The sequence below is a fragment of the Erinaceus europaeus genome, chromosome 10 (genome assembly GCF_950295315.1).
Source record: "Erinaceus europaeus chromosome 10, mEriEur2.1, whole genome shotgun sequence".
Classification (NCBI taxonomy): domain Eukaryota; kingdom Metazoa; phylum Chordata; class Mammalia; order Eulipotyphla; family Erinaceidae; genus Erinaceus; species Erinaceus europaeus.
The window spans coordinates 114850360-114869624 of NC_080171.1; the positions used below are offsets into that span (position 1 = coordinate 114850360).

A 19265-nucleotide genomic window follows, 5' to 3' on the forward strand; every position below is an offset into this window, starting at 1 on the left:
GTGTTTATTCTTTATAACAGTACTGAAATACACCAAAATATACTTGAGCTATGAAAGATAACCACCTTGATGTTAAACTACCTTTAAAAAAATTAAAAGGCTGGGGGAGGTAACAGAGTAGAAAATATTACAGATAAAATGAAGGGACGAAAGGTTTGTATACCAAGACTCTTTTCTAGTGAGGTCCCTCCACATTGCACCATTGACAGTTGGAATCATTCTCTGGTGGTGAGGAGAGCAGCAGAGTTAAATCTAGTTGGCTGAGAACGAACTGCTCTAAAGGATACTTACTTAATCTCATATTCTGACATATTATTGGAAGTCTAGAATAAAGCAGATTGGGACAAGGCCAAAATCTTTTCAAGTATTACTAAAATATGATTCTTTTTTCTTTTTGCTTGTTACTACCAGAGCACTGCTTAGCTTTGGCTTATGGTGGTACAGTGGATTGAAGCTGGGACTTTGAAGCTTCATACATGAGAGTCCCTCTGCATAAGCATTATGCTTGTCTACCCTATTACTAAAATAATAAAGGTTAACATTCACTAGTAAAAAAAAAAAAAAAAACCCAGAGATGCAGAGCTCTGAGTTGAAATAAATAGCCTGAAATCCACTTCTGATTACGGCTTTGGGCAACTCTCAATCTTTTTAAATCGTCTCCTCATTTATAAAAGGGTGGGGTTGATAATATGAGTCGACAAGGTTGCTATGAGGACTGAATAATATATAAAATGTGTGAAAATGCTTTGAAAATCACAGAGATTAAAAATATATGGTAACTAGGTAACTGACCAATTATTGATTAGTGAGAAAAAGTCACAAGTCTTTAAATAAAAAAAAAAAAAAGAATATGACCTGGGCGAAGTCAGGCGGTAGTGCAGCCGGTTAAGCGCAGGTGGAGCAAAGCGCAAGAACCGGAGTAAGGATCCCGGCTCCAGCCCCGGCTCCCCACCTGCATGGGAGTCGCTTCACAAGCAGTGTAGCAGGTCTGCAGGTGTCTATCTTTCTCTCCCCCTCTCTGTCTTCCCCTCCTCTCTCCATTTCTCTGTCCTATCCAACAATGACGACATAAATTAGAACAATAATAACTACAACAATAAAAAAAGAGCAACAAAAGGGAATACATATATAAATATTTAAAAATATATATGACCTGGAAGGTTGTGCAATGGATAGAACACTGGATTTGCAAGTACAAGGTCCTGAGTTCAACCCTCAGTATCACATATGACAAAGTGATGCTGTGGTTCTCTCTCTCTTAATAATTTTTTTTTTTTTTTTTGCCTCCAGAGTTATCACTGGGGCTTGGTGCCCATACCATGAATCCACTGCTTCCGGAGGCTATTTTTTTCCCCTTTTGTTGTCCTTGTTGTTTTATCGTTGTTGTGGTTATTATGATTGTTGTTATTGATGTCATTCTTGTTGGATAGGCCAGAGAGAAATGGAGAGAGGAGGGGCAGACAGAGAGGGGGAGAGAAAGATAGACACCTGCAGATCTGCTTCACCGCTTGTGAAGCGACCCCCTGGAGGTGGGGCTGCAACCAGGATTCTTGTTCGGGTCCTTGCTCTTTGCGCCATGGGCGCTTAACCCGCTGCGCTACCGCCCAACCCCCAACAATAAATAATTTTTAAAAAGTAAATAAAGTTGGGGTCCTGGTGCATAATGGTGGAAAAAGGCCTAAAGTAGGATAAGAGTGTTGTGCAGAGATGGATCACAGGGAGATGAGAGATTGTGCCCATGTGTCAACAACCATATTGTAATTCATTCGTATCCAGTCAAGAAAGAAAGGGGGAAAGTAAATAAAATAACATAATATTATAAGAACAAGCCTAAAATTAAAATATTCTAAAGCTGCAATAATTTCAACAAATAAAATGTCTTCTACAACATAAATACAATATTATGTCATCACTGCACTTATAATAAGCCCGATTCAAATGTTCATTCAAATTGTGAGAATATGGTTGTTAAAATTTATGATCAACGTAAGAAGATTAAGCCTAAGATTAGAATCAACAAAACAGATCATAACGTGAGCAGAGGAACTTAAAATAGCTAAGATATTTTTTTCTAAAAAGAAAGTACACAAAAATTGAATACTGGAAATGTTCCCTGAAATTACTACAATTAATTTCCCAGGGTTAACGCTTATGTTTTTAAACCCACAGCTATTTTGGGCTATATGTTTGCAAATAAATAAATAAAAATAAAAATCACTAACAACAACCATACACAACCAAAATGACATAAAGTTTTCTACCATATCCTGGAACCAACCATTTCACTATGGAATTTTAGTTCCTTTACTGGAAAAGAGTATTAGAAGTCAACTCTGAGTGCTGACTGCTGCTGCAATATTGGAGACGTTAATGTCCTGACCACTCTTCAAGCTCACTGGGCCCATATTCAGCTGACAAATCCAGTAAATATCAGTGTGTCACTCACTGCACATGCATACATTATCTACACATATATCTAGACGTGGCCACTTGGATGCATGTTAAGTTCAACGCTTACACCCTGCTTCATTCTAATTTTTTTTTATATTTATTCCCTTTTGTTGACCTTGTTGTTTTATTGATGTTATTGATGTCGTTGTTGGATAGGACAGAGAGAAATGGAGAGAGGAGGGAAAGAGAGAGGGGAGAGAAAGATACCTGCAGACCTGCTTCACCACTTGTGAAGCGACTCTCCTGCGGGTGGGGAGCGGGGGGCTCGAATCGGGATCTTTACGCGGGTCCTTGCGCTTTGAGCCACCTGCACTTAACCCGCTGCGCTACGGCCCAACTCCCATATATATATATATATATACATAAATTTTTTTTAATGTGTAGTGTAACTCCAAACCTCCTGCACAGTAAACTGAGCTGTCTCCTGCACCCAGCTCCGTTTTTTTCTCCTCTGCTGCACTCTGTACCATTGAAAGTTTCTCCATGTCAGGGAATTTCACTACTGAATCTCTAGCATCTAAAACTGCCTTGACAAAAACAGGTACTTTCAGCCCAGAAGGAGCACAGTGAATAGTGTTTGACTCTCCAGTTTGAGGTCCTAAGTTTTGATGCCCAGCATCACATCTGGCCTTGAAACTTTGGGTTCCCCTCCCTCCCCCACATAGTGTAATAAATAAATGCTTGGAAGGTAGAAGTCAATATTAGCTGAGTGACTACATGAACAAAAAAATCTTAATGCTTATTACCTTAATTAGGTAATGAGTTTCAGTAGCCCTTCCCTTCCCTTTTAGTCAGCACTATTCTTCAGTTTTGAGTTGTTGTACCTATTGCAATTAGATTATAATAATAGAATGCCAGTCAGAATCTTCATCAACTCAGATGGTGGCTCTTTGCAGTTGCTACAGTTATGAGCTTTGGGAGTGAAGGATTACTGCCAATTATCACTTACAGCTGATATTTTTTCTCTAAACTTTCACTTTAACTCCCATCTTTCTCCATTCCCAAGCTCTGCCAAGCTAAGTTTTCAATTTAATTATATTTTCTCAACATTGTTGATTCTGTGTTCCCGCAGTCTATACATAGGTATTTTTCATATATATTAGGAAAAAAAATTATCACTATCCTACAGCTTAAGTTACAGTTAGAGAAGGAACTACACCAAAAATAAGCTATTGATTTTAAACTGATTGTCCAAAAAAAAAAAATGAAGACACGTAAAATAATTTTAGATAAACACATAGATTTGCTCTTTTCCTCAGTGCAGAAGCCTGCTGAGGCTAAACAACAAAGACTAATAGGAACCATATGAAAAAGACCAGTAACAAGATGAGATCTTGGCCCAAGCACAGTCTGCCACGTTTTACATACCAATGTCTCAAATAATAGACTAGATTTTCATAATACTGCCAAAGCATTGCTTGAAACACTGTACATATTAAAAAAACCCGAATTAGAGCAACATAAATCATGTCAACTATTTGTAGAAAAACTAATGGAAAACACTATTTTGAAGAAAGTACCAACACCATTCTAGCAGATATATCTAAGGAAAAGATGGGGGTAAAGCTTATAGAAAATGTTGTATAATTCTTTTTTTTTTTTTTACAAAAAAGATATATATTTTTTAAAGATTTATTTTATTTATTCCCTTTTGTTTCTCTTTTTAAAAAATATTTATTTATTTTAATTTTTTTACATTTATTTATTTATTTTCCCTTTTGTTGCCCTTGTTTATCGTTGTTGTTGTTATTGCTGTTGGATAGGACAGAGAGAAATGGAGAGAGGAGGGGAAGACAGAGAGGGGGAGAGAAAGACAGACACCTGCAGACCTGCTTCACCGCCTGTTAAGCAACTCCCCTGCAGGTGGGGAGCCGGGGGCTCGAACCGGGATCCTTATGCCGATCTTTGTGCTTTGCGCCACCTGCGCTTAACCCGCTGAGCTACGCCCGACTCCTTTTGTTGCTCTTTTTTGTTGTTGTAGTTATTGTTGTTGTTGTCGTCGGTGTTAGATAGAAATGGAGAGAGGAGGGGAAGACAGAGAGGGGGAGAGGAAGACAGAGAGGGGGAGAGGAAGACAGAGAGGGGGAGAGAAAGACAGACACCTGCAGACCTGCTTCACCGCCTGTGAAGCGACTCCCCTGCAGGTGGGGAGCCGGGGGCTCGAACCCGGATCCTTATGGCGGTCCTTGTGGTCCTTGTACTTTGCACCACGTGCGCTTAACCCTCTGCGCTAGCGCCTGACTCCCACAAAAAAGATATTTTTAATCATTGTCACCAGTACCAGTCTCTTTCATTTTTAAAATGAACTAGACACAAAAACACTGGCTCTTTGTCTTCATAAAGGGAAGCGCTGATGGCAACACAAAGCTACTAGGCCTCACAGTAATTCTGAATTCCACCTTAAATCACTGAGACACTGAGCTCCTTGTTACAGTGGACTTTCATTGGAAGAATTCTTTGGCATGGGAATGAAAATAAAAACAGTAATCAGTACATGTTGTTTCATTTAGTTCTGTTTGCCTTTCCTATTAGAGGAAATTCTTACCACACCTCAAACCAAAATTAAGGGAAAAATCAAGAAGTAAAGCCACATAAATCCGACCAAAACATAACCATCTAAATTTGAATCCACAAAGTTTTGTATAATGAGAAGAAATACATAATTTTAATTGAACCCAAGTGTTTTTCAAGCAGATTATATTTGCTTAAATTGCTACAGTAATTCAAGGGACAGCCTGTCTGGACACACAGTTACTGAGGATTTTTAAGAGACACAGTTAAAGAATTTAGGAATTTCTGATTCACTCACAGGATTTGCAAATTCATCAACCCCTGAAAACCAAAGCAAACTCAACAGGTATGGTGATATAATGATTTTAATTTTTAAAGAAATTGTTCCTATTATTAAAAATCAGATATATGTGTGTATATTTAAATTGTGTAACATTAAAAATATTGTAACTATGATAAAAGCATAATTTTGGGAAGCAACGTCTTGCCAATAACTAGTGCTACATTACTTGGTTAGTCAAAACATTCTGGGAAAGCGGTCATATGGTGGTTTTAATTTTCTAGCCTTTTAATTTTCTAATAATCATTTTGAACAACAGATTGATTCTCAGGTTGCTACAATCAGGTTTTGACTGATCAAAAACAAAGGCTTTTGAATCACATTTCTGAGGACTGTTAGTGATTTTGGTTGTTGGGAAGATTCTAGTTGTAGGTATTTGTGCAAATATCACTAGAAAATTTCTCTGTCAAATCTTTAATATCAGAATATTTTGTTTTCATTTCCCTCTTTCTCAGAGAGAAAATTTGAGTGCTTTATTTAGTAAAGAAGGATCTAGTTTCTCTGACTTCAGTTAATTTATATTTAAATGTATTATGGTTAAAATAATTTTGAGACTTTTGTCTCTTCAAAATAATGTGGTAAACACTAAGTTTAAAAGTTATACCTAAAATTCTTTTTGTCAAAAAGTCTGAATTATATGCTAATTCTTGATTTCTGACATACTAGTGCCCAGAACCTCCCAAGAAAACAACTAAGCCTTTAAAGTAATAAAGTGCTAGGAGCCTTTACAATTATCTTTAGCTTTCCAGAGGAATTTCTACCTCACTTTAGCCAATACTTTTAATTAGAACTTTCTTGATCAAAATGAATGTTCTTTCTTCCTAGGAGAAATGTTAGGATATAGAAACTTCTATTTAGTTAAAAGTAGGTGACAAAGTTTACTTGGTTTTAAATGTTCTGAATTTTCATATTTGTTATTTTCCTGCTAAACCAAATAATAGGAAAGTAAAAATTACAGTGTATCTTGATGGAGAAGTATTCAACAACAACAACAACAAAAAGGAAAGGCACATTCTCCATGACTATGCTGATGTATGTCATGTGGTAACATACACGCTTAGCAACAATCAACATCAGCTACAATAGACATCACTAGTCACTGTAATCTATAGCTGATTAACTTAGCTATGCATCAATCAACTTTGAACATTTTTTTAATATTTTATTTTATTTATTTATTCCCTTTTGTTGCCCTTGTTGTTTTATTGTTGTAGTTATTATTGTTGTTGTCATCGTTGTTGGATAGGACAGAGAGAAATGGAGAGAGGAGGGGAAGACAGAGAGGAGGAGAGAAAGACAGACACCTGCAGACCTGCTTCACCGCCTGTGAAGGACTCCCCTGCAGGTGGGGAGCCGGGGTTCGAACCGGGATCCTTATGCCAGTCCTTGTGCTTTGCGCCACCTGCGCTTAACCTGCTGCGCTACAGCCTGACTCCCCTTTTTTTTTTTCCAGAGCACTAATCAGCTCTGGGTTTTGGTGGTGTGGGGACTGAACCTAAGACTTGAGAATCTCTTTGCATAACCGTTATACTATCTACCCTTTTCCAAGTCTAAGCGTTTGTACATGTCAGGCACTGTACTAGATTTTGTCAAGAAGTAGAGGTCCTGAGGTGATATGATTGACAGAGTCACTCTGTTTTGTTATGAGTTATCCTATATGGAACAAGACATAAACTATAGAACATGAAAGGCAGAAATAGTAAAAATACAATTAGCAAACAGACAAGAAGAGATTAGCTGAATGGAAAATGTGGATTCAAAGAAGACACTTTTTTTTCTAATCAAATTAATGTAACTTCATTGGAGTTATTATATATTTAAATAGTCGTGCCCAAGCTTACTATCATAATTTCTTGAGTGCTAAGCTTTAAAACTTTTATTTTACAGTGGACTGAACCTGTTTTGGGGAATTGTGAAATCATAAAAAAATAATTTTAACAGGGAAAATTATCAGGATGAAGAGGAAAAGAACTAGGAAGTCATGGCATACAGAAGGAGATGAGAGGGGCCGGGTGGTGGCGCACCTGGTTGGGTGCACATGTTACAATGGGCAAGGACCTGAGTTCGAGCCCCTGGTCCCCGCCTGCAGAGGGAAAGCTTTTCAAGTGCTAAAGCAGTGTTGCAGGTGTCTCTCTCTCTCTCTCTTTCCTCTCTCCAGCTCTATCTCCTTCTTCCCTCTTGACTTCTGGCTGCCTCTACCCAATAAATAAAGATAATTAAAAAAAAATTTTTTTTAAAGGAGATGAGAAAGCTGACTTGGCAAAAAGGGAACAAGACAAGTGTAGGCTCACGGCCCTTGGAACAGTGAGCACAAGTTCTGATTCAGCAGAGAAACTGTCTCTAGGGAAATCCTTTCTTCTTACGTGCCCAAGAAGACCAGAAGCAGATCACACAAAGAAACCTTCTATATGTAGAGGTCCTAATCGAATCACTAGGTTTCCAAGCCAGCTTAAGGTGATCCAGTTAGCTACAGAGAAAAGGTATCATCCCGTTCTCCTTCCCCTGCCCTCCCCCCAATATTCTCTCATGACTGTTCATCAACAGTTATGATTAATTCTCAGGGGCCAGGTGGCGGTGCACCTGGTTGAGAACACATGTCACAATGCACAAGGACACAGGTTCGAGCCCCTGGTCCCCGCCTGCAGGGGGAGAGCTTTGTGAGTGATGAAGCAGGGTTGCAAGTGTATCTCTTTCTCTCTCCCTTTCTACCTCCCCCTTACCCTTTTCATTTCTGGCTATCTCTATCCAATAAATAAAGATAATTTAAAAGAATTAAAAAGACTAGTTCTCAAATATGTAAGACTGATGAGTGATAATGTTACTAATACAAGGATAAAATGCAGAAGTCTAGTACATTTTATTTTATTTTTTAATTCAACTGTATAACTGTTAAAGAGTTCTATGTTGCTGACTCTGCACAAATAGTTGTTTCTCTCCTTTCACTTCTATCTTTCCAGAACACAGAAATCTTACAGAACCCCAATTCCGGGGATTTAAATAAAGTACGGAGAGTCAGGCAGTAGTGCAGCAGGTTAAGCGCATGTGGTGCGAAGCGTGAGGACCAGCATAAGGATCCTGGTTCTAGCCCCTGGCTCCCCACCTGCAGGGGAGTCATTTAACAGGCAGTGAAGCAGGTCTGTAGGTGTCTATCTTTCTCTCCCTCTCTCTGTCTTCCCCTCCTCTCTCTATTTCTTTCTGTCCTATCCAATAATGACGACATCAATAATAACAACAATAATAACTACAACAACAAGGGCAACAAAAGGGAAAATAAGGGAGTTGGGCCGTAGTGCAGTGGGTTAAGTGCAGATGACGCAAAGCACAAGGACCGATATAAGGATCCCGGTTCCAGCCGCCAGCTCCTCACCTGCAGGGGAGTCGCTTGGTGAAGCAGGTCTGCAGGTGTCTATATTTGTTTCCCCCTCTGTCTTCCCTTCCTCTCTCCATTTCTCTCTGTCCTACTAACAACGACGGCATCAGTAACAACAACAATAACCACAACAATAAAAAAACAAGGGCAACAAAAGGGAAATTAAATAAATTACAAAAAAAAAGGGAAAATAAACAAATAAACAAAAAAAGTACGACAAGGGCTTAACAGGTCATAGCTGTGGTCTGGGAGGTGATGCTGAGAAACGCACTGGAGTTGTAGGCATGAGCTTCCAAGTTGGACCCCAACACTATACGAACCAGAGTGGCAATCTGGTTCTCTCTCATAAATACGTAAATAAATATTTTTTAAAGTATATGTCACATTATAATGAATGTGATAAATAATATAAATCTAAGACACCAAATCGTATCAACTAGTAAGAAAAAAAAAATGTGTAAGATATTCTAATACCGGGGAGTCGGGCTGTAGCGCAGCGGGTTAAGCGCAGGTGGCGCAAAGCACAAAAGGACCGGCATAAGGATCCCGGTTCGAACCCCGGCTCCCCACCTGCAGGGGTGTCGCTTCACAGGTGGTGAAGCAGGTCTGCAGGTGTCTATCTTTCTCTCCTCCTCTCTGTCTTCCCCTCCTCTCTCCATTTCTCTCTGTCCTATCCAACAACGACAACAACAATAATAACTACATCAAGGGCAACAAAAGGGAATAAATAAATATTAAAAAAAAAAAGATATTCTAATACCTACTCCAGCTTTCCCAAAGTCTGGGTCAAATGAAACCTTCAAGGAGTTTCTTGTGTACTGACTATCAGGGTTAAACCTTGCCTCAACATGGGTGTGTCTGTCATAAAGCTGACAATCTTATATGTGAAATATGCTTCACCTCATGTGTCTCTTTCACCTACTAAAGTGTACGCTCTTTACAACACGGACCACAACTTCATGATTCCATTTCAGTGTCCCTACCAAGCATGGTAACTTGTCCCTAAAAATACAGTGGCTAACTGAAGTAACCCAGTCCCATTCACTAAATAACTACTACTATTTACAGTGTGGTAGTGACCATGTGAACTCAACTCACAACACCCAGTCCTGGTCAAGAGCAACATGAAGTAATTCCAGCCAGATTCAGTGGGAGTCTCCTAAGCTCTGTCAGTGTCAAACAGCACTGAGAGCTACCCCTGTGGAAGAGAACAAAGCTTCCTCACTTCCCTTTTCCATAACTTTCCCCAACCTCACTCATCTGGACTGTGATGTGAAGATCCTGGCTCAAAACCTAGTAATGAAGAAGTTACTCACTCCCAGGGTGCAAAGGCTGCATAGGCCAGGGCTCAAGCCCTAGTGCTTCTGCTCCTGATTGGTTTTAGTGGTTTTGCTTTGCTCCTTTGATGCTTTGCTTCATCCTTTTGGAGCTCAGGAAGTTCTGCTCCTCTCTTCTCTCTGAAAATCTTCTCCCGTCTTTCATTCTCTTTGAGAGCTCAAATATTCCATCAAAGACAAGTTAAAATGCCCTATCAATGAATTCCATGAACTAGAAAGAACAATGGATGTAATCTACCTAGGAAGAATTGTGAGTTTCAAAATCACAAACTGTTTAAAACCTGCGGGGGAGGGGGGGGGAGGTGTCACTTTGCAAGTGGTGAAGCAGGTCTGCAGGTATCTTTCTCTCCCCCGACTCTCTCAATTTCTGTCCTATCGAACAATAGCAGCATCAACAACACCGGGGACAAAAGATGGCCCCCAGGAGCAGTGGATTCATAGTGTAGGCACAGAGCCCCAGCAATAACCCTGGAGGCAAAAAAAAAAAAAAAAAGTTTAGAGGTTTGGGTATAAAAGGAATGGGATGCACTAAGGTGATGTCATCCACCAGGGAATGCTTGAATAGTTATAAATTTAAATGAGGGGCACAGGGTGGTGACGCACCTGGTTGAGGGCACATGTTACAATGCACAAGGACCCAAGTTCAAGCCCCTGGTTTCTCACCCACAGAAGGAAATCTTCACAAGTGGTGAAGCAGTGCTGTAGGTGTCTCTCTCCCTCTATATTTTCCCCTTTCCTCTCAATTTCTGACTATCTCTATGCAATAAGTGAATAAAGATAATAGAAAAAAATTAAATGAGGCCATGACCTTGCTTTTCTTTCTTCGTATTCAGTTACTAAAGTCAGGGTGAGAGTAGACAGAGAAGTGTAGACAGAGAAGTGTGAATAAGTTGCATTTTGCCAAGACTATGAGGGAGCAAGTGCTGTGTGTATACGCAACTTCAAGGCTTCCAGATTGACTTTTTCACTCCTTGTATTTCAGACAGAGAGACAGAGAGAGATGGAGAGACACCAGTGGGCTGACACTCCCATGTGGTGTGTAGGTGCATATCAAGGCCGTGTGCCTGGCATGGCATGAATCCTACCTAATGAGCTGTCTTCTCATCCATGATTTTCTTTATAGCCTTTTCCTAAAGAACATCCTCTTCCATCTGAATTGTTGTCCAGTTTTCAGACCATGTCCCTATACGCATCTCACAAGACCCTCAACAGCTTTGTCAGGTGAGACAAGATGAGTAGTCAGGTCATTACAATGCTTAGAGATGATGTATATTCAGGGAGTGAACAGCCCAACATAATTGGACAGACTCCTCTTCTGGCATTTAAGCCAACACTCAACCCAACTCAAGTTTCAGTACAAGTGTTTACTGTTTTCTCCCACTGAGACTCATCCTGGAAACCCACCCCACCTCTCCCTTTCCTACACGTGTCCACACCCCTGACCTTCCAGTATATCCACTCCCCCACCCTCCACTGAATGTTCACTGAATGCTTCCATGTTTCTCTGATCTTTCGTTAAATTTCTGATAGGCAGAGATATTGTCTTTGTTATCTTTATCTTCAAGAACTGATTAAAAATATTAGTGTAGGGCTCATGAGGTAGTGCAGTGGATAAAACAGTGGCTTCTCAAGTTTGATCTCTGGAATCTCTCTCTCAATATGTTACTTATGTATTTATTTACTGACTAGAGACAGAGAACTCAAGAGGGGAGGGAGAGATAAAAAGGGAGAGAAACAGAGAGAGACTTGCTGCACTGCTTGCCCACTTGTGACATATTTGCTCAATTTGGTGTCCTACCACCCAGTCTCTCTCTCTTTCTCTCTCTCCCTTGTAAATAAATTTATCTTATTTATTTATTATTGGTTAGAGACAGAGAGAAATTGAGAGAGGAGGAGATAGACAGAGAGACACCTGTAACTCTGCTTCACCACTCATGAAGCTTTCCCCCTGCAGGTAGGGAGTAAATATATCTTTAAAAAATATCAGTGTGGAGAAAGAAGCAAAGAAGAAAATAATAAGCAAAAAAATATTGGAAAATGAGCAATGAGCTGACAAAATGGCTCACTTGGATAGTACACGATTCTGCCATGTGTGAGACTTGGGTTTCAGCCCAGCCCTCACTGCAATGAGGGAAACTTCAGGGCTATAGTTTCTTGCCCATTTTCTCTCTGCCTCTGTCTCTATCTGGAAGGAAAATAAAGAAAATAAAATGAAACTTTGAAAAATGCAAGTAATCTGTGTATTTAGGATCTGAAGTAGTTATTAAAATAGAACCAGAGATGACATATGAAGATGAAGGCATGGTTCGGCTGGGACAGAAAACAATTAGAGGAAACATGATAGTTTGTTTTGTTTTGTTTTTTTTAACATTTCAAGCTCTGACATAAAAGTGTTCCAGGTTTTTCCAAAGAGCAGAAAAGAGTGTCAGCAAACAGAGGTACTACCATGAGAAATTTTTGGTTAATACTAAGAATATCATAGGTAAGAAGCTCTGTATCTAAAACTATCTCATCAGTGATAATCATCAATGAGAGAAGCAAGCAGTCAGTGATATACCCAACGTTTACAGTGAGGGAAAATAGTCTTGGGGTTGAGAGATATATTTTATACAACTATCAATCTGTACCAAAGTTATTCTAAAGTTCATTTACTTTTTTCCATGCTGAATTTCCTCTTCTCAAAAAAAGAAGAAGAAGAACAACAACAACATGGGCTTTTTAAGACCAGTATGCGTCTGTTTCTTCTTTCTTGGAGTAAGCGTATATTGCCAATATGAAAGTTATCAATGGAGTGAAGATTATGACCAAGAGTCAGATGATGTCTACCAACCAGAATTTCAGTTTCATCAAAATGTAGACTACGGAGTCCCTTATCATCAGCATATCTTAGGCTGTGCCAGTGAATGTTTCTGCCCAGCTAACTTTCCATTATCAATGTACTGTGATAATCGCCACCTCAAGGTGATCCCAAAAATTCCAGCCCACATACAGCAAGTCTACCTGCAATTCAATGAAATTGAAGCTGTAACTGCAGACTCATTCGCTAATGCAACTAATCTTAAAGAAATCAATCTGAGTCACAACAAAATTCAATCTCACAAGATTGATCATGGTGTGTTTGCAAAGTTATCAAATCTATTACAACTTGATCTACAGCATAACCATTTAGAAGAATTTCCATCTCCTCTTCCTAAATCTCTGGAAAGACTTCTTCTTGGCTACAATGAAATCTCCAGGGTGCAGAAAAATGCCATGGATGCATTACCAAACCTGACCATGCTTGACCTCTGCCATAATCATCTGGATGACTCTACACTAAAGGGAAACATTCTTCCCAAAACAGAAAAACTAATGCAACTCAATCTGTGTCACAACAGATTAGAATCAATGCCTCCTGGTTTGCCATCTTCACTAATGTATCTGTCTTTAGAAAATAATTCAATTTCTTCTATACCAGAAAATTACTTCAGGGAAATTCCAAAACTTCATGCTCTACGAATGTCACACAACAAACTACAAGACATCACGCATAATATTTTTAATGTTTCTGATCTAAAAGAGCTCAATGTTGGACACAACAGACTGAAGCAAGCATTCTACATTCCAAGAAATTTGGAACATCTATATCTAGAAAATAATGAAATTGAAAGTAGGTAAAATATTAATTTTTTAAGAGATGGAAAAATAATATTTTGACTTTTTAAAGAACAAATCATATATACTTTCTTCACTATTGTTAATGGTTGCTTCGAAGTTAGCTAAGAGAGTGGTCCGGGTGGTGGTGCAGTGGATAAAGCACTGAATTCTCAACCATGAGGTCCTGAGTTCAATCCCCGGCAGCACATGTACCAGAGTGATAACTGGTTCTTTCTTCCTATCTTTCTCATGAATAAGTAAATAAATTATTTAAGAGAGTGGCAGAAATTGACCCCCAGAGAAATGTATGCTCAGGGCTGGGTGGTGGCGCACCTGGTTGAGTGCATATGTTACAGTGCGCAAGGACCTGGGTTCAAGTCCCTGGTCCCCACCTGCAGGGGGAAAGCTGTACAAGTGGTGAGGCAGGGCTGCAGGTGTCTCTCTATCATCCCCTTCCCTCTCAATTTCTGACTCTCTATAAAAAAAAAAAATTATAGAAGGTGGAAAAAAAATTGGTGTATTGCACCAAAGTAAAAGACGGGGGCGGGGGGCAGGTTTCTGGTCCTGGAACAGGATGGCAGAGGAGGACCTAGTGAGGGTTGAATTGTTATGTGGAAAATTGGAAAATGGTATGTACAAACTATTGTACTTTACTGTCTACTGTAAACCATTAGTCTCCCAATAAAAAAGAAAAGAAAAAGAAAGAGGGAGAGGGAAAGAAGGAGGGAGGGAGGGAGGGAAGACACAGCTGGCAGAACCCAGGACTGCATGCTTATGACTCCAAAGTTGACCCCTGGAGTCACATGTATTGGAACACTGCTCTTTCAGAGGAAATAAATAACATTTTTTTTTCCTTGTCAACAGAGTCCTTGCTAGGGCTTCACACATGAAAAGCTCCATCACTCCCAGCAGACTATCATTTTGTCTTTTTTATTCTAGACAGAGAGTGAGAGAAGAGATGGAAAGAGAGTCAGAGAGAAAGAGAGCGGTAGAGAGAGAAGACAAGACATCGTAGCACCACTCCACCACCCGTGAAGCCTCCCCTGTGTAGCCACTTCCGTGTGGTGGTTGAGGGCTCAAACCCAGGTCCTTAAGGATGGTTAAATGTGCATTCCATTGGTAAGCCATCTCCCAGTCCCCTCTAGAATTTTTCCTTTCTTTAAACTTTGTTAGGGCTGGGGATACAACATAATGGTTATGCAAATAACTTTTGTGCCTGAGGTCCTTAGGTCTCAGGTTCAATCCCTAGCACCACCATAAGCCAGAGCTGAGCAGTGCTCTGATAAAATTAAGGGAGTAAATATAAAGTTAAATGAAACATTTTTTTAAAGAACTGTTAGAACCAGGAGGTGGCATACCTGGTTAAGTGCACACATTACAGTGCCAAAGGACTGAGATTCAAGCCCCTGGTCCCCACCTGCAAGAAGAAAACTTCCCAAGTAATAAAGAAGGGCTGTAGGTCTCTCTCTGTCTCCCTACCTCTGTCTCCCCCTTCCCTCTCAATTTCTGTTTCTATCCAAAAACAGATGAATTTTTTTAAAAAATGTTAATATGGGGTAGGAAGTGAATTATGTAATGATTCTGCAAAGAGGCTCTCATGTCTGAGGATCCAAAGTCCCAGGTTCAATCCCCCTCACCACCATAAGCTAAAGCTGAGCAGTGCTCTGATAAAAAAAAAAGGGGGGGGGAGGGATTGTCATCTGATAGTTATTTAAGGTGGGGTAGGTAGCATAATGGCTACACAAAGAGATTCTCATGCCTGAGATTCCAAAGTCATAGGTTCAATCCCCTGCACCGCTATAAGCCAAAACTGAGCAGTGCTTTGGGAAAGGGGGGAAAAAAAAGCTCTGGTAAAATAAAGTAAGTAAATAGCTACGTAAGAGTCAGTGAAATAATCATTTATTTTTTATTCTTTGTTTTTCAACTTTATTTTTCGGGGGATTAATGTTTTACAGTCGACAGTAAACACAATAGTTTGTACATGCATAATGTTTCTCAGTTTTCCACATAACAATACAACCCCCACTAGGTCCTCTATCATCTTTTTTGGACCTGTACTCCACCTCCTCCGCCACCCATCCCAGAGTCTTTTACTTTGATGCAATAACAATCATTTATTTATTTTAACAATCATTTATCTGTAAAGTATAAAATTCATAGTTTCCCTTTCTTCAGTTTAGTATTTGATTAATGTAAGAGTTAACCTACTTCCATTAGTAGGCATTTTAAACTAGTAAAACCATACCCTATATAATATTTTCATAATGTCCAGTATAACAGGATTATAGATAGAAAGCAGAATTAATCTTTAATTTATATTTTTCAGACATCAATGTTTCTGTGATGTGTCCATCTATTGACCCGCTCCATCACCATCACTTGACATACATCCGTGTGGATCAAAATAAGCTACAACAGCCAATAAGCTCATACATTTTCTTCTGCTTTCCTCATATACACACTATTTATTATGGTGAACAAAGAAGCACTAATGGTCAGACGATACAACTGAAAACCCAGGTTTTCAGGAGATTTCAAGACGAAAGTGACAGTGAAGATCAGGATGATCATCAGGCAGGGACAGAACAAGAAGAAACTGAAGAAGAAAGCGTGGACCCTCAGTACTATGGGAGTCAAGAATGGCAAGGAATGATATAAGTGTATACTTCTAGCTTCACAAACACTATTCAATATCAGTGTAACTAAGCATGTATACATCACAGCGGTACGTCTAGAACTATGTGTATGATGAAAGTAAATGTGTCAGGAAAGTTTCTGCATTTGATATATAGGACTAGAATCTACTCTGAATGAAACAAACTTTTAGAAATATAATTTAAGGGCTGGGGGATGGGAGGCAGGTGGTGGCACATCTGGTTGAGTGCACAGGTTACAATGCATAAGGGCCCAGGTTCAAGCCCCTGGCCACCACCACCTGTAGGGGGAAAGCTTCACAAGAGGTGAAGTTGTGCTGCAGGTGTCTCTCTGTCTTTCTCCCTCCTGGCTTGATTTCTATCTCTACCCAAATAAATAAATAAATATTTTACCTTCCACCTTCTGCACCCCCCCAAAATTTTTTATCCATACTCCCAGTGGGGGAGAAATGATAGGGGGAAGATGACCAGAGGGTTCTGAACTCCAACTCCATCAGGACTCAGAGAGAGGGGAGGAAAAAGGGAGGGACATTTGGATGTCGTGATAGGTGTATGTGTGACTTGGAAAGGAAGAGAAGATGGGACTTTAAAAAAGGGGGGGGACAAATCTATACAAACAGACAGATAGTTGTGGAGATAATAGTTACTCATGTCTGCAACCTTGGGAGAAATGCTGTCGCTTCCCATGGAGGGGCTGGGGATCCAGAACTCTGGTGGTGGGAATGGTGTGGAGTTGTACCCCTGTTATCTTATAATTTTGTAAGTCAATATTAAATCACTAGTAAAATAAATAAATAAATAAATGAGTAAAATAAAAATAAATTAAGGGCTGGGGAAACAGTATAATGGTTATGTAAATTATTCTTATTCCTGAACTCAGCAGTCCCAGGTACAGTCCCCAGCACCACAATAAGCCAGAGCTGAGTTGCATTCTGGTCTCTGCATATCTTTCTCTCTGTAGCTCTATCATTAAAAAATAAATTAACTATTGTATTTACCATTGAATGTAAAACATTAATCCCCCAGTAATGGGAAAAAATTAAAAATGAATTACTTAATAAAGGGTGGGGGAGACAGCATAATGGTTATGCAAAGAGATACTCATGCCTGAAACTCTAATGCCTCAGGTTCAACCCCCAGTCACCACCGTAAACCAGAGCTGAGCAGTGCTCTGGTAAAATAAATAAACAAATATTAGAGTGACATGTGAGAAACAAATACTAACTTTAAACATAAATTTTCTATCATGTCAAGGGGGCTGAATTATTATGTGGAAAACGGAGAAATATTACACATATACAAACTACTGTATTTTAAGTATGTCTTAAAATGAAAACGATTTGGGAGTTGGGCGGTCACGCAGCGGGTTAAGAGCATGTGGGGTTAAGCGCACGTGGCTTGAAGCACCAAGGACCGGCATAAGGATCACGGTTCCGGTTCCAGGCTCACCCACCTGCAGGGGAGTCGCTTCACAGGTGGTGAAGCAGGTCTACAGGTGTCTATCTTTCTCTCCCCCTCTCTGTCTTCCCCTCCTCTCTCCATTTCTCTCTGTCCTATCCAATAACAATAACAACAGCAAGGGCAACAAAATGGTAAAAGATGGCCTCCGGTAGCAGTGGATTCATAGTGCAGGCAATGAGCCCCAGAAATCACCTTGGAGGCAAAAAACAAACAAACAAATAAACAAGCAAAAAGACTGGAGTGGTAAAAGTTTATTTCCAAAGAAGTTTTCAAGTGGAGAGTCCTTACATTTTGTGGGTGACAGTTTACAATGAAGCCTCTAATGCCCTTTATAGATTGAGTAGGTTATTCACAATCAGCAGAAAGGAACAAACGTAACAATTCAGACTGAATATGAACATACAATTAATACTTATCAATTCATTGGTATAAAGGACATAGAGATAAAAGATGCAGAAACAGAGTACACATGCACCCACGACATCACAAGATCCCAAGTTTCTCAGTAGCTGCCAATCAAAAAGTGTTGAAGTCAACTAAGGGCCTGCGCTTTGGTGCCACAGAAAGTCCAACTCTGTCACACAAGCTTTTGTATAAAGGTAAATCTGCCTTACTGCCAATAAACCGTTTACTGAAAGATGGGGCATTGTTCAAATCAGCCCCGCCTCCAAGAAGTGTCAGCCTATGGTCTTTTTTATAAAGGTTGGGGAATGCGGGGAAAGTCAGGATCTGGGATTGAGGAAGTGATGCTAGTGTCAATGACCCCCACATCAAAGATGGACCTTCCTCCCAAAATTAAGTCCATCTGCAGGTCAGGGCCACCAGAATCGAGTGAAGATGAATTCCCACAGCTATTTCTTCATCTTACAAGTAGTTCAAGTCACTGATCCCTTCATGCCAGGGTCTGATCTGACAGTCCAATTCCAGTCTTTTGAGAGCCCTGAGTAGGTTCAATGGAACTGAGTAAGGTATATTATTTGGATGGCATATATATATAAGGCAAGTGGGTAGGCTTACAAAAAAAAGTATCAAGCATAAGAGTCTTCTACCTTCCTCCTATAAGGACTGGGGATGGCGGGGGGTGTTGGGCAGTAGCGCAATGGGTTAAGCGCACATGATGTAAAGCGCAAGGACCAGAGTAAGGATCCCGGTTTGAGCTCACCGCTCCCCACCGACAGTGGGGTCGCTTCACAGGCGGTGAAGCAGGTCTGCAGGTGTCTGTCTTTCTCTCCTCCTCTGCCTTCCCCTCTTCTCTCCATTTCTCTCTGTCCTATCCAACAACAACAACAGCAATAGCAACAACACAAGGTAAAAAAAAAAAAAAAGCCTCCAGAAGCAGCAGATTCGCGCAGAGCCCCAGCAATAACCCTGGAGGAAAGAAAAAAAAAAAAAAAAAAAGGCAAAAGTGGGAGTTAGAAGTCAGAACACCTAGGTGTGGGTGGCTTTGTTCATTTTCCCTGACTTGGGCATGTTAACCTGTTTGGGTCTCAGTTTCTTTATAGCTG

General features: G+C 40.0%; 2 protein-coding genes across 8 annotated transcripts in view; one reads left to right on the forward strand and one right to left on the reverse strand.

Moving 5' to 3' along the window:
* CENPP (centromere protein P) overlaps positions 1-19265 on the reverse strand; it is a 211436-nt gene that overhangs the window by 134224 nt on the left and 57947 nt on the right. The gene's annotated exons all lie outside the window — the stretch shown is intronic.
* On the forward strand, positions 4959-17297 carry OMD (osteomodulin). 7 transcript variants are annotated; one of them, XM_060200591.1, is made up of 5 exons: positions 4959-5308; positions 8260-8436; positions 11133-11230; positions 12698-13658; positions 15972-17297. In XM_060200591.1, exons 4-5 carry the CDS (start codon positions 12719-12721, stop codon positions 16301-16303), a joined length of 1272 nt encoding a protein of 423 aa, XP_060056574.1. In that variant the 5' UTR covers positions 4959-5308; positions 8260-8436; positions 11133-11230; positions 12698-12718; the 3' UTR covers positions 16304-17297. The 7 variants fall into 7 exon arrangements, with proteins under 7 accessions (XP_060056574.1, XP_060056573.1, XP_060056576.1 ...); XM_060200590.1 differs by lacking the exon at positions 8260-8436; XM_060200593.1 differs by lacking the exon at positions 8260-8436 and having other exon boundaries at positions 12701-13658.

What these genes read in the sequence shown, in the direction of transcription:
- OMD (XM_060200591.1), top strand. Translation starts at nt 12,719, where the DNA reads ATGGGCTTTTTAAGACCAGTATGCGTCTGTTTCTTCTTTCTTGGAGTA. An exon ending in AGAAAATAATGAAATTGAAA is followed by an intron (nt 13,659 to 15,971) that starts GTAGGTAAAATA and finishes TATATTTTTCAG; the next exon opens with ACATCAATGTTTCTGTGATG.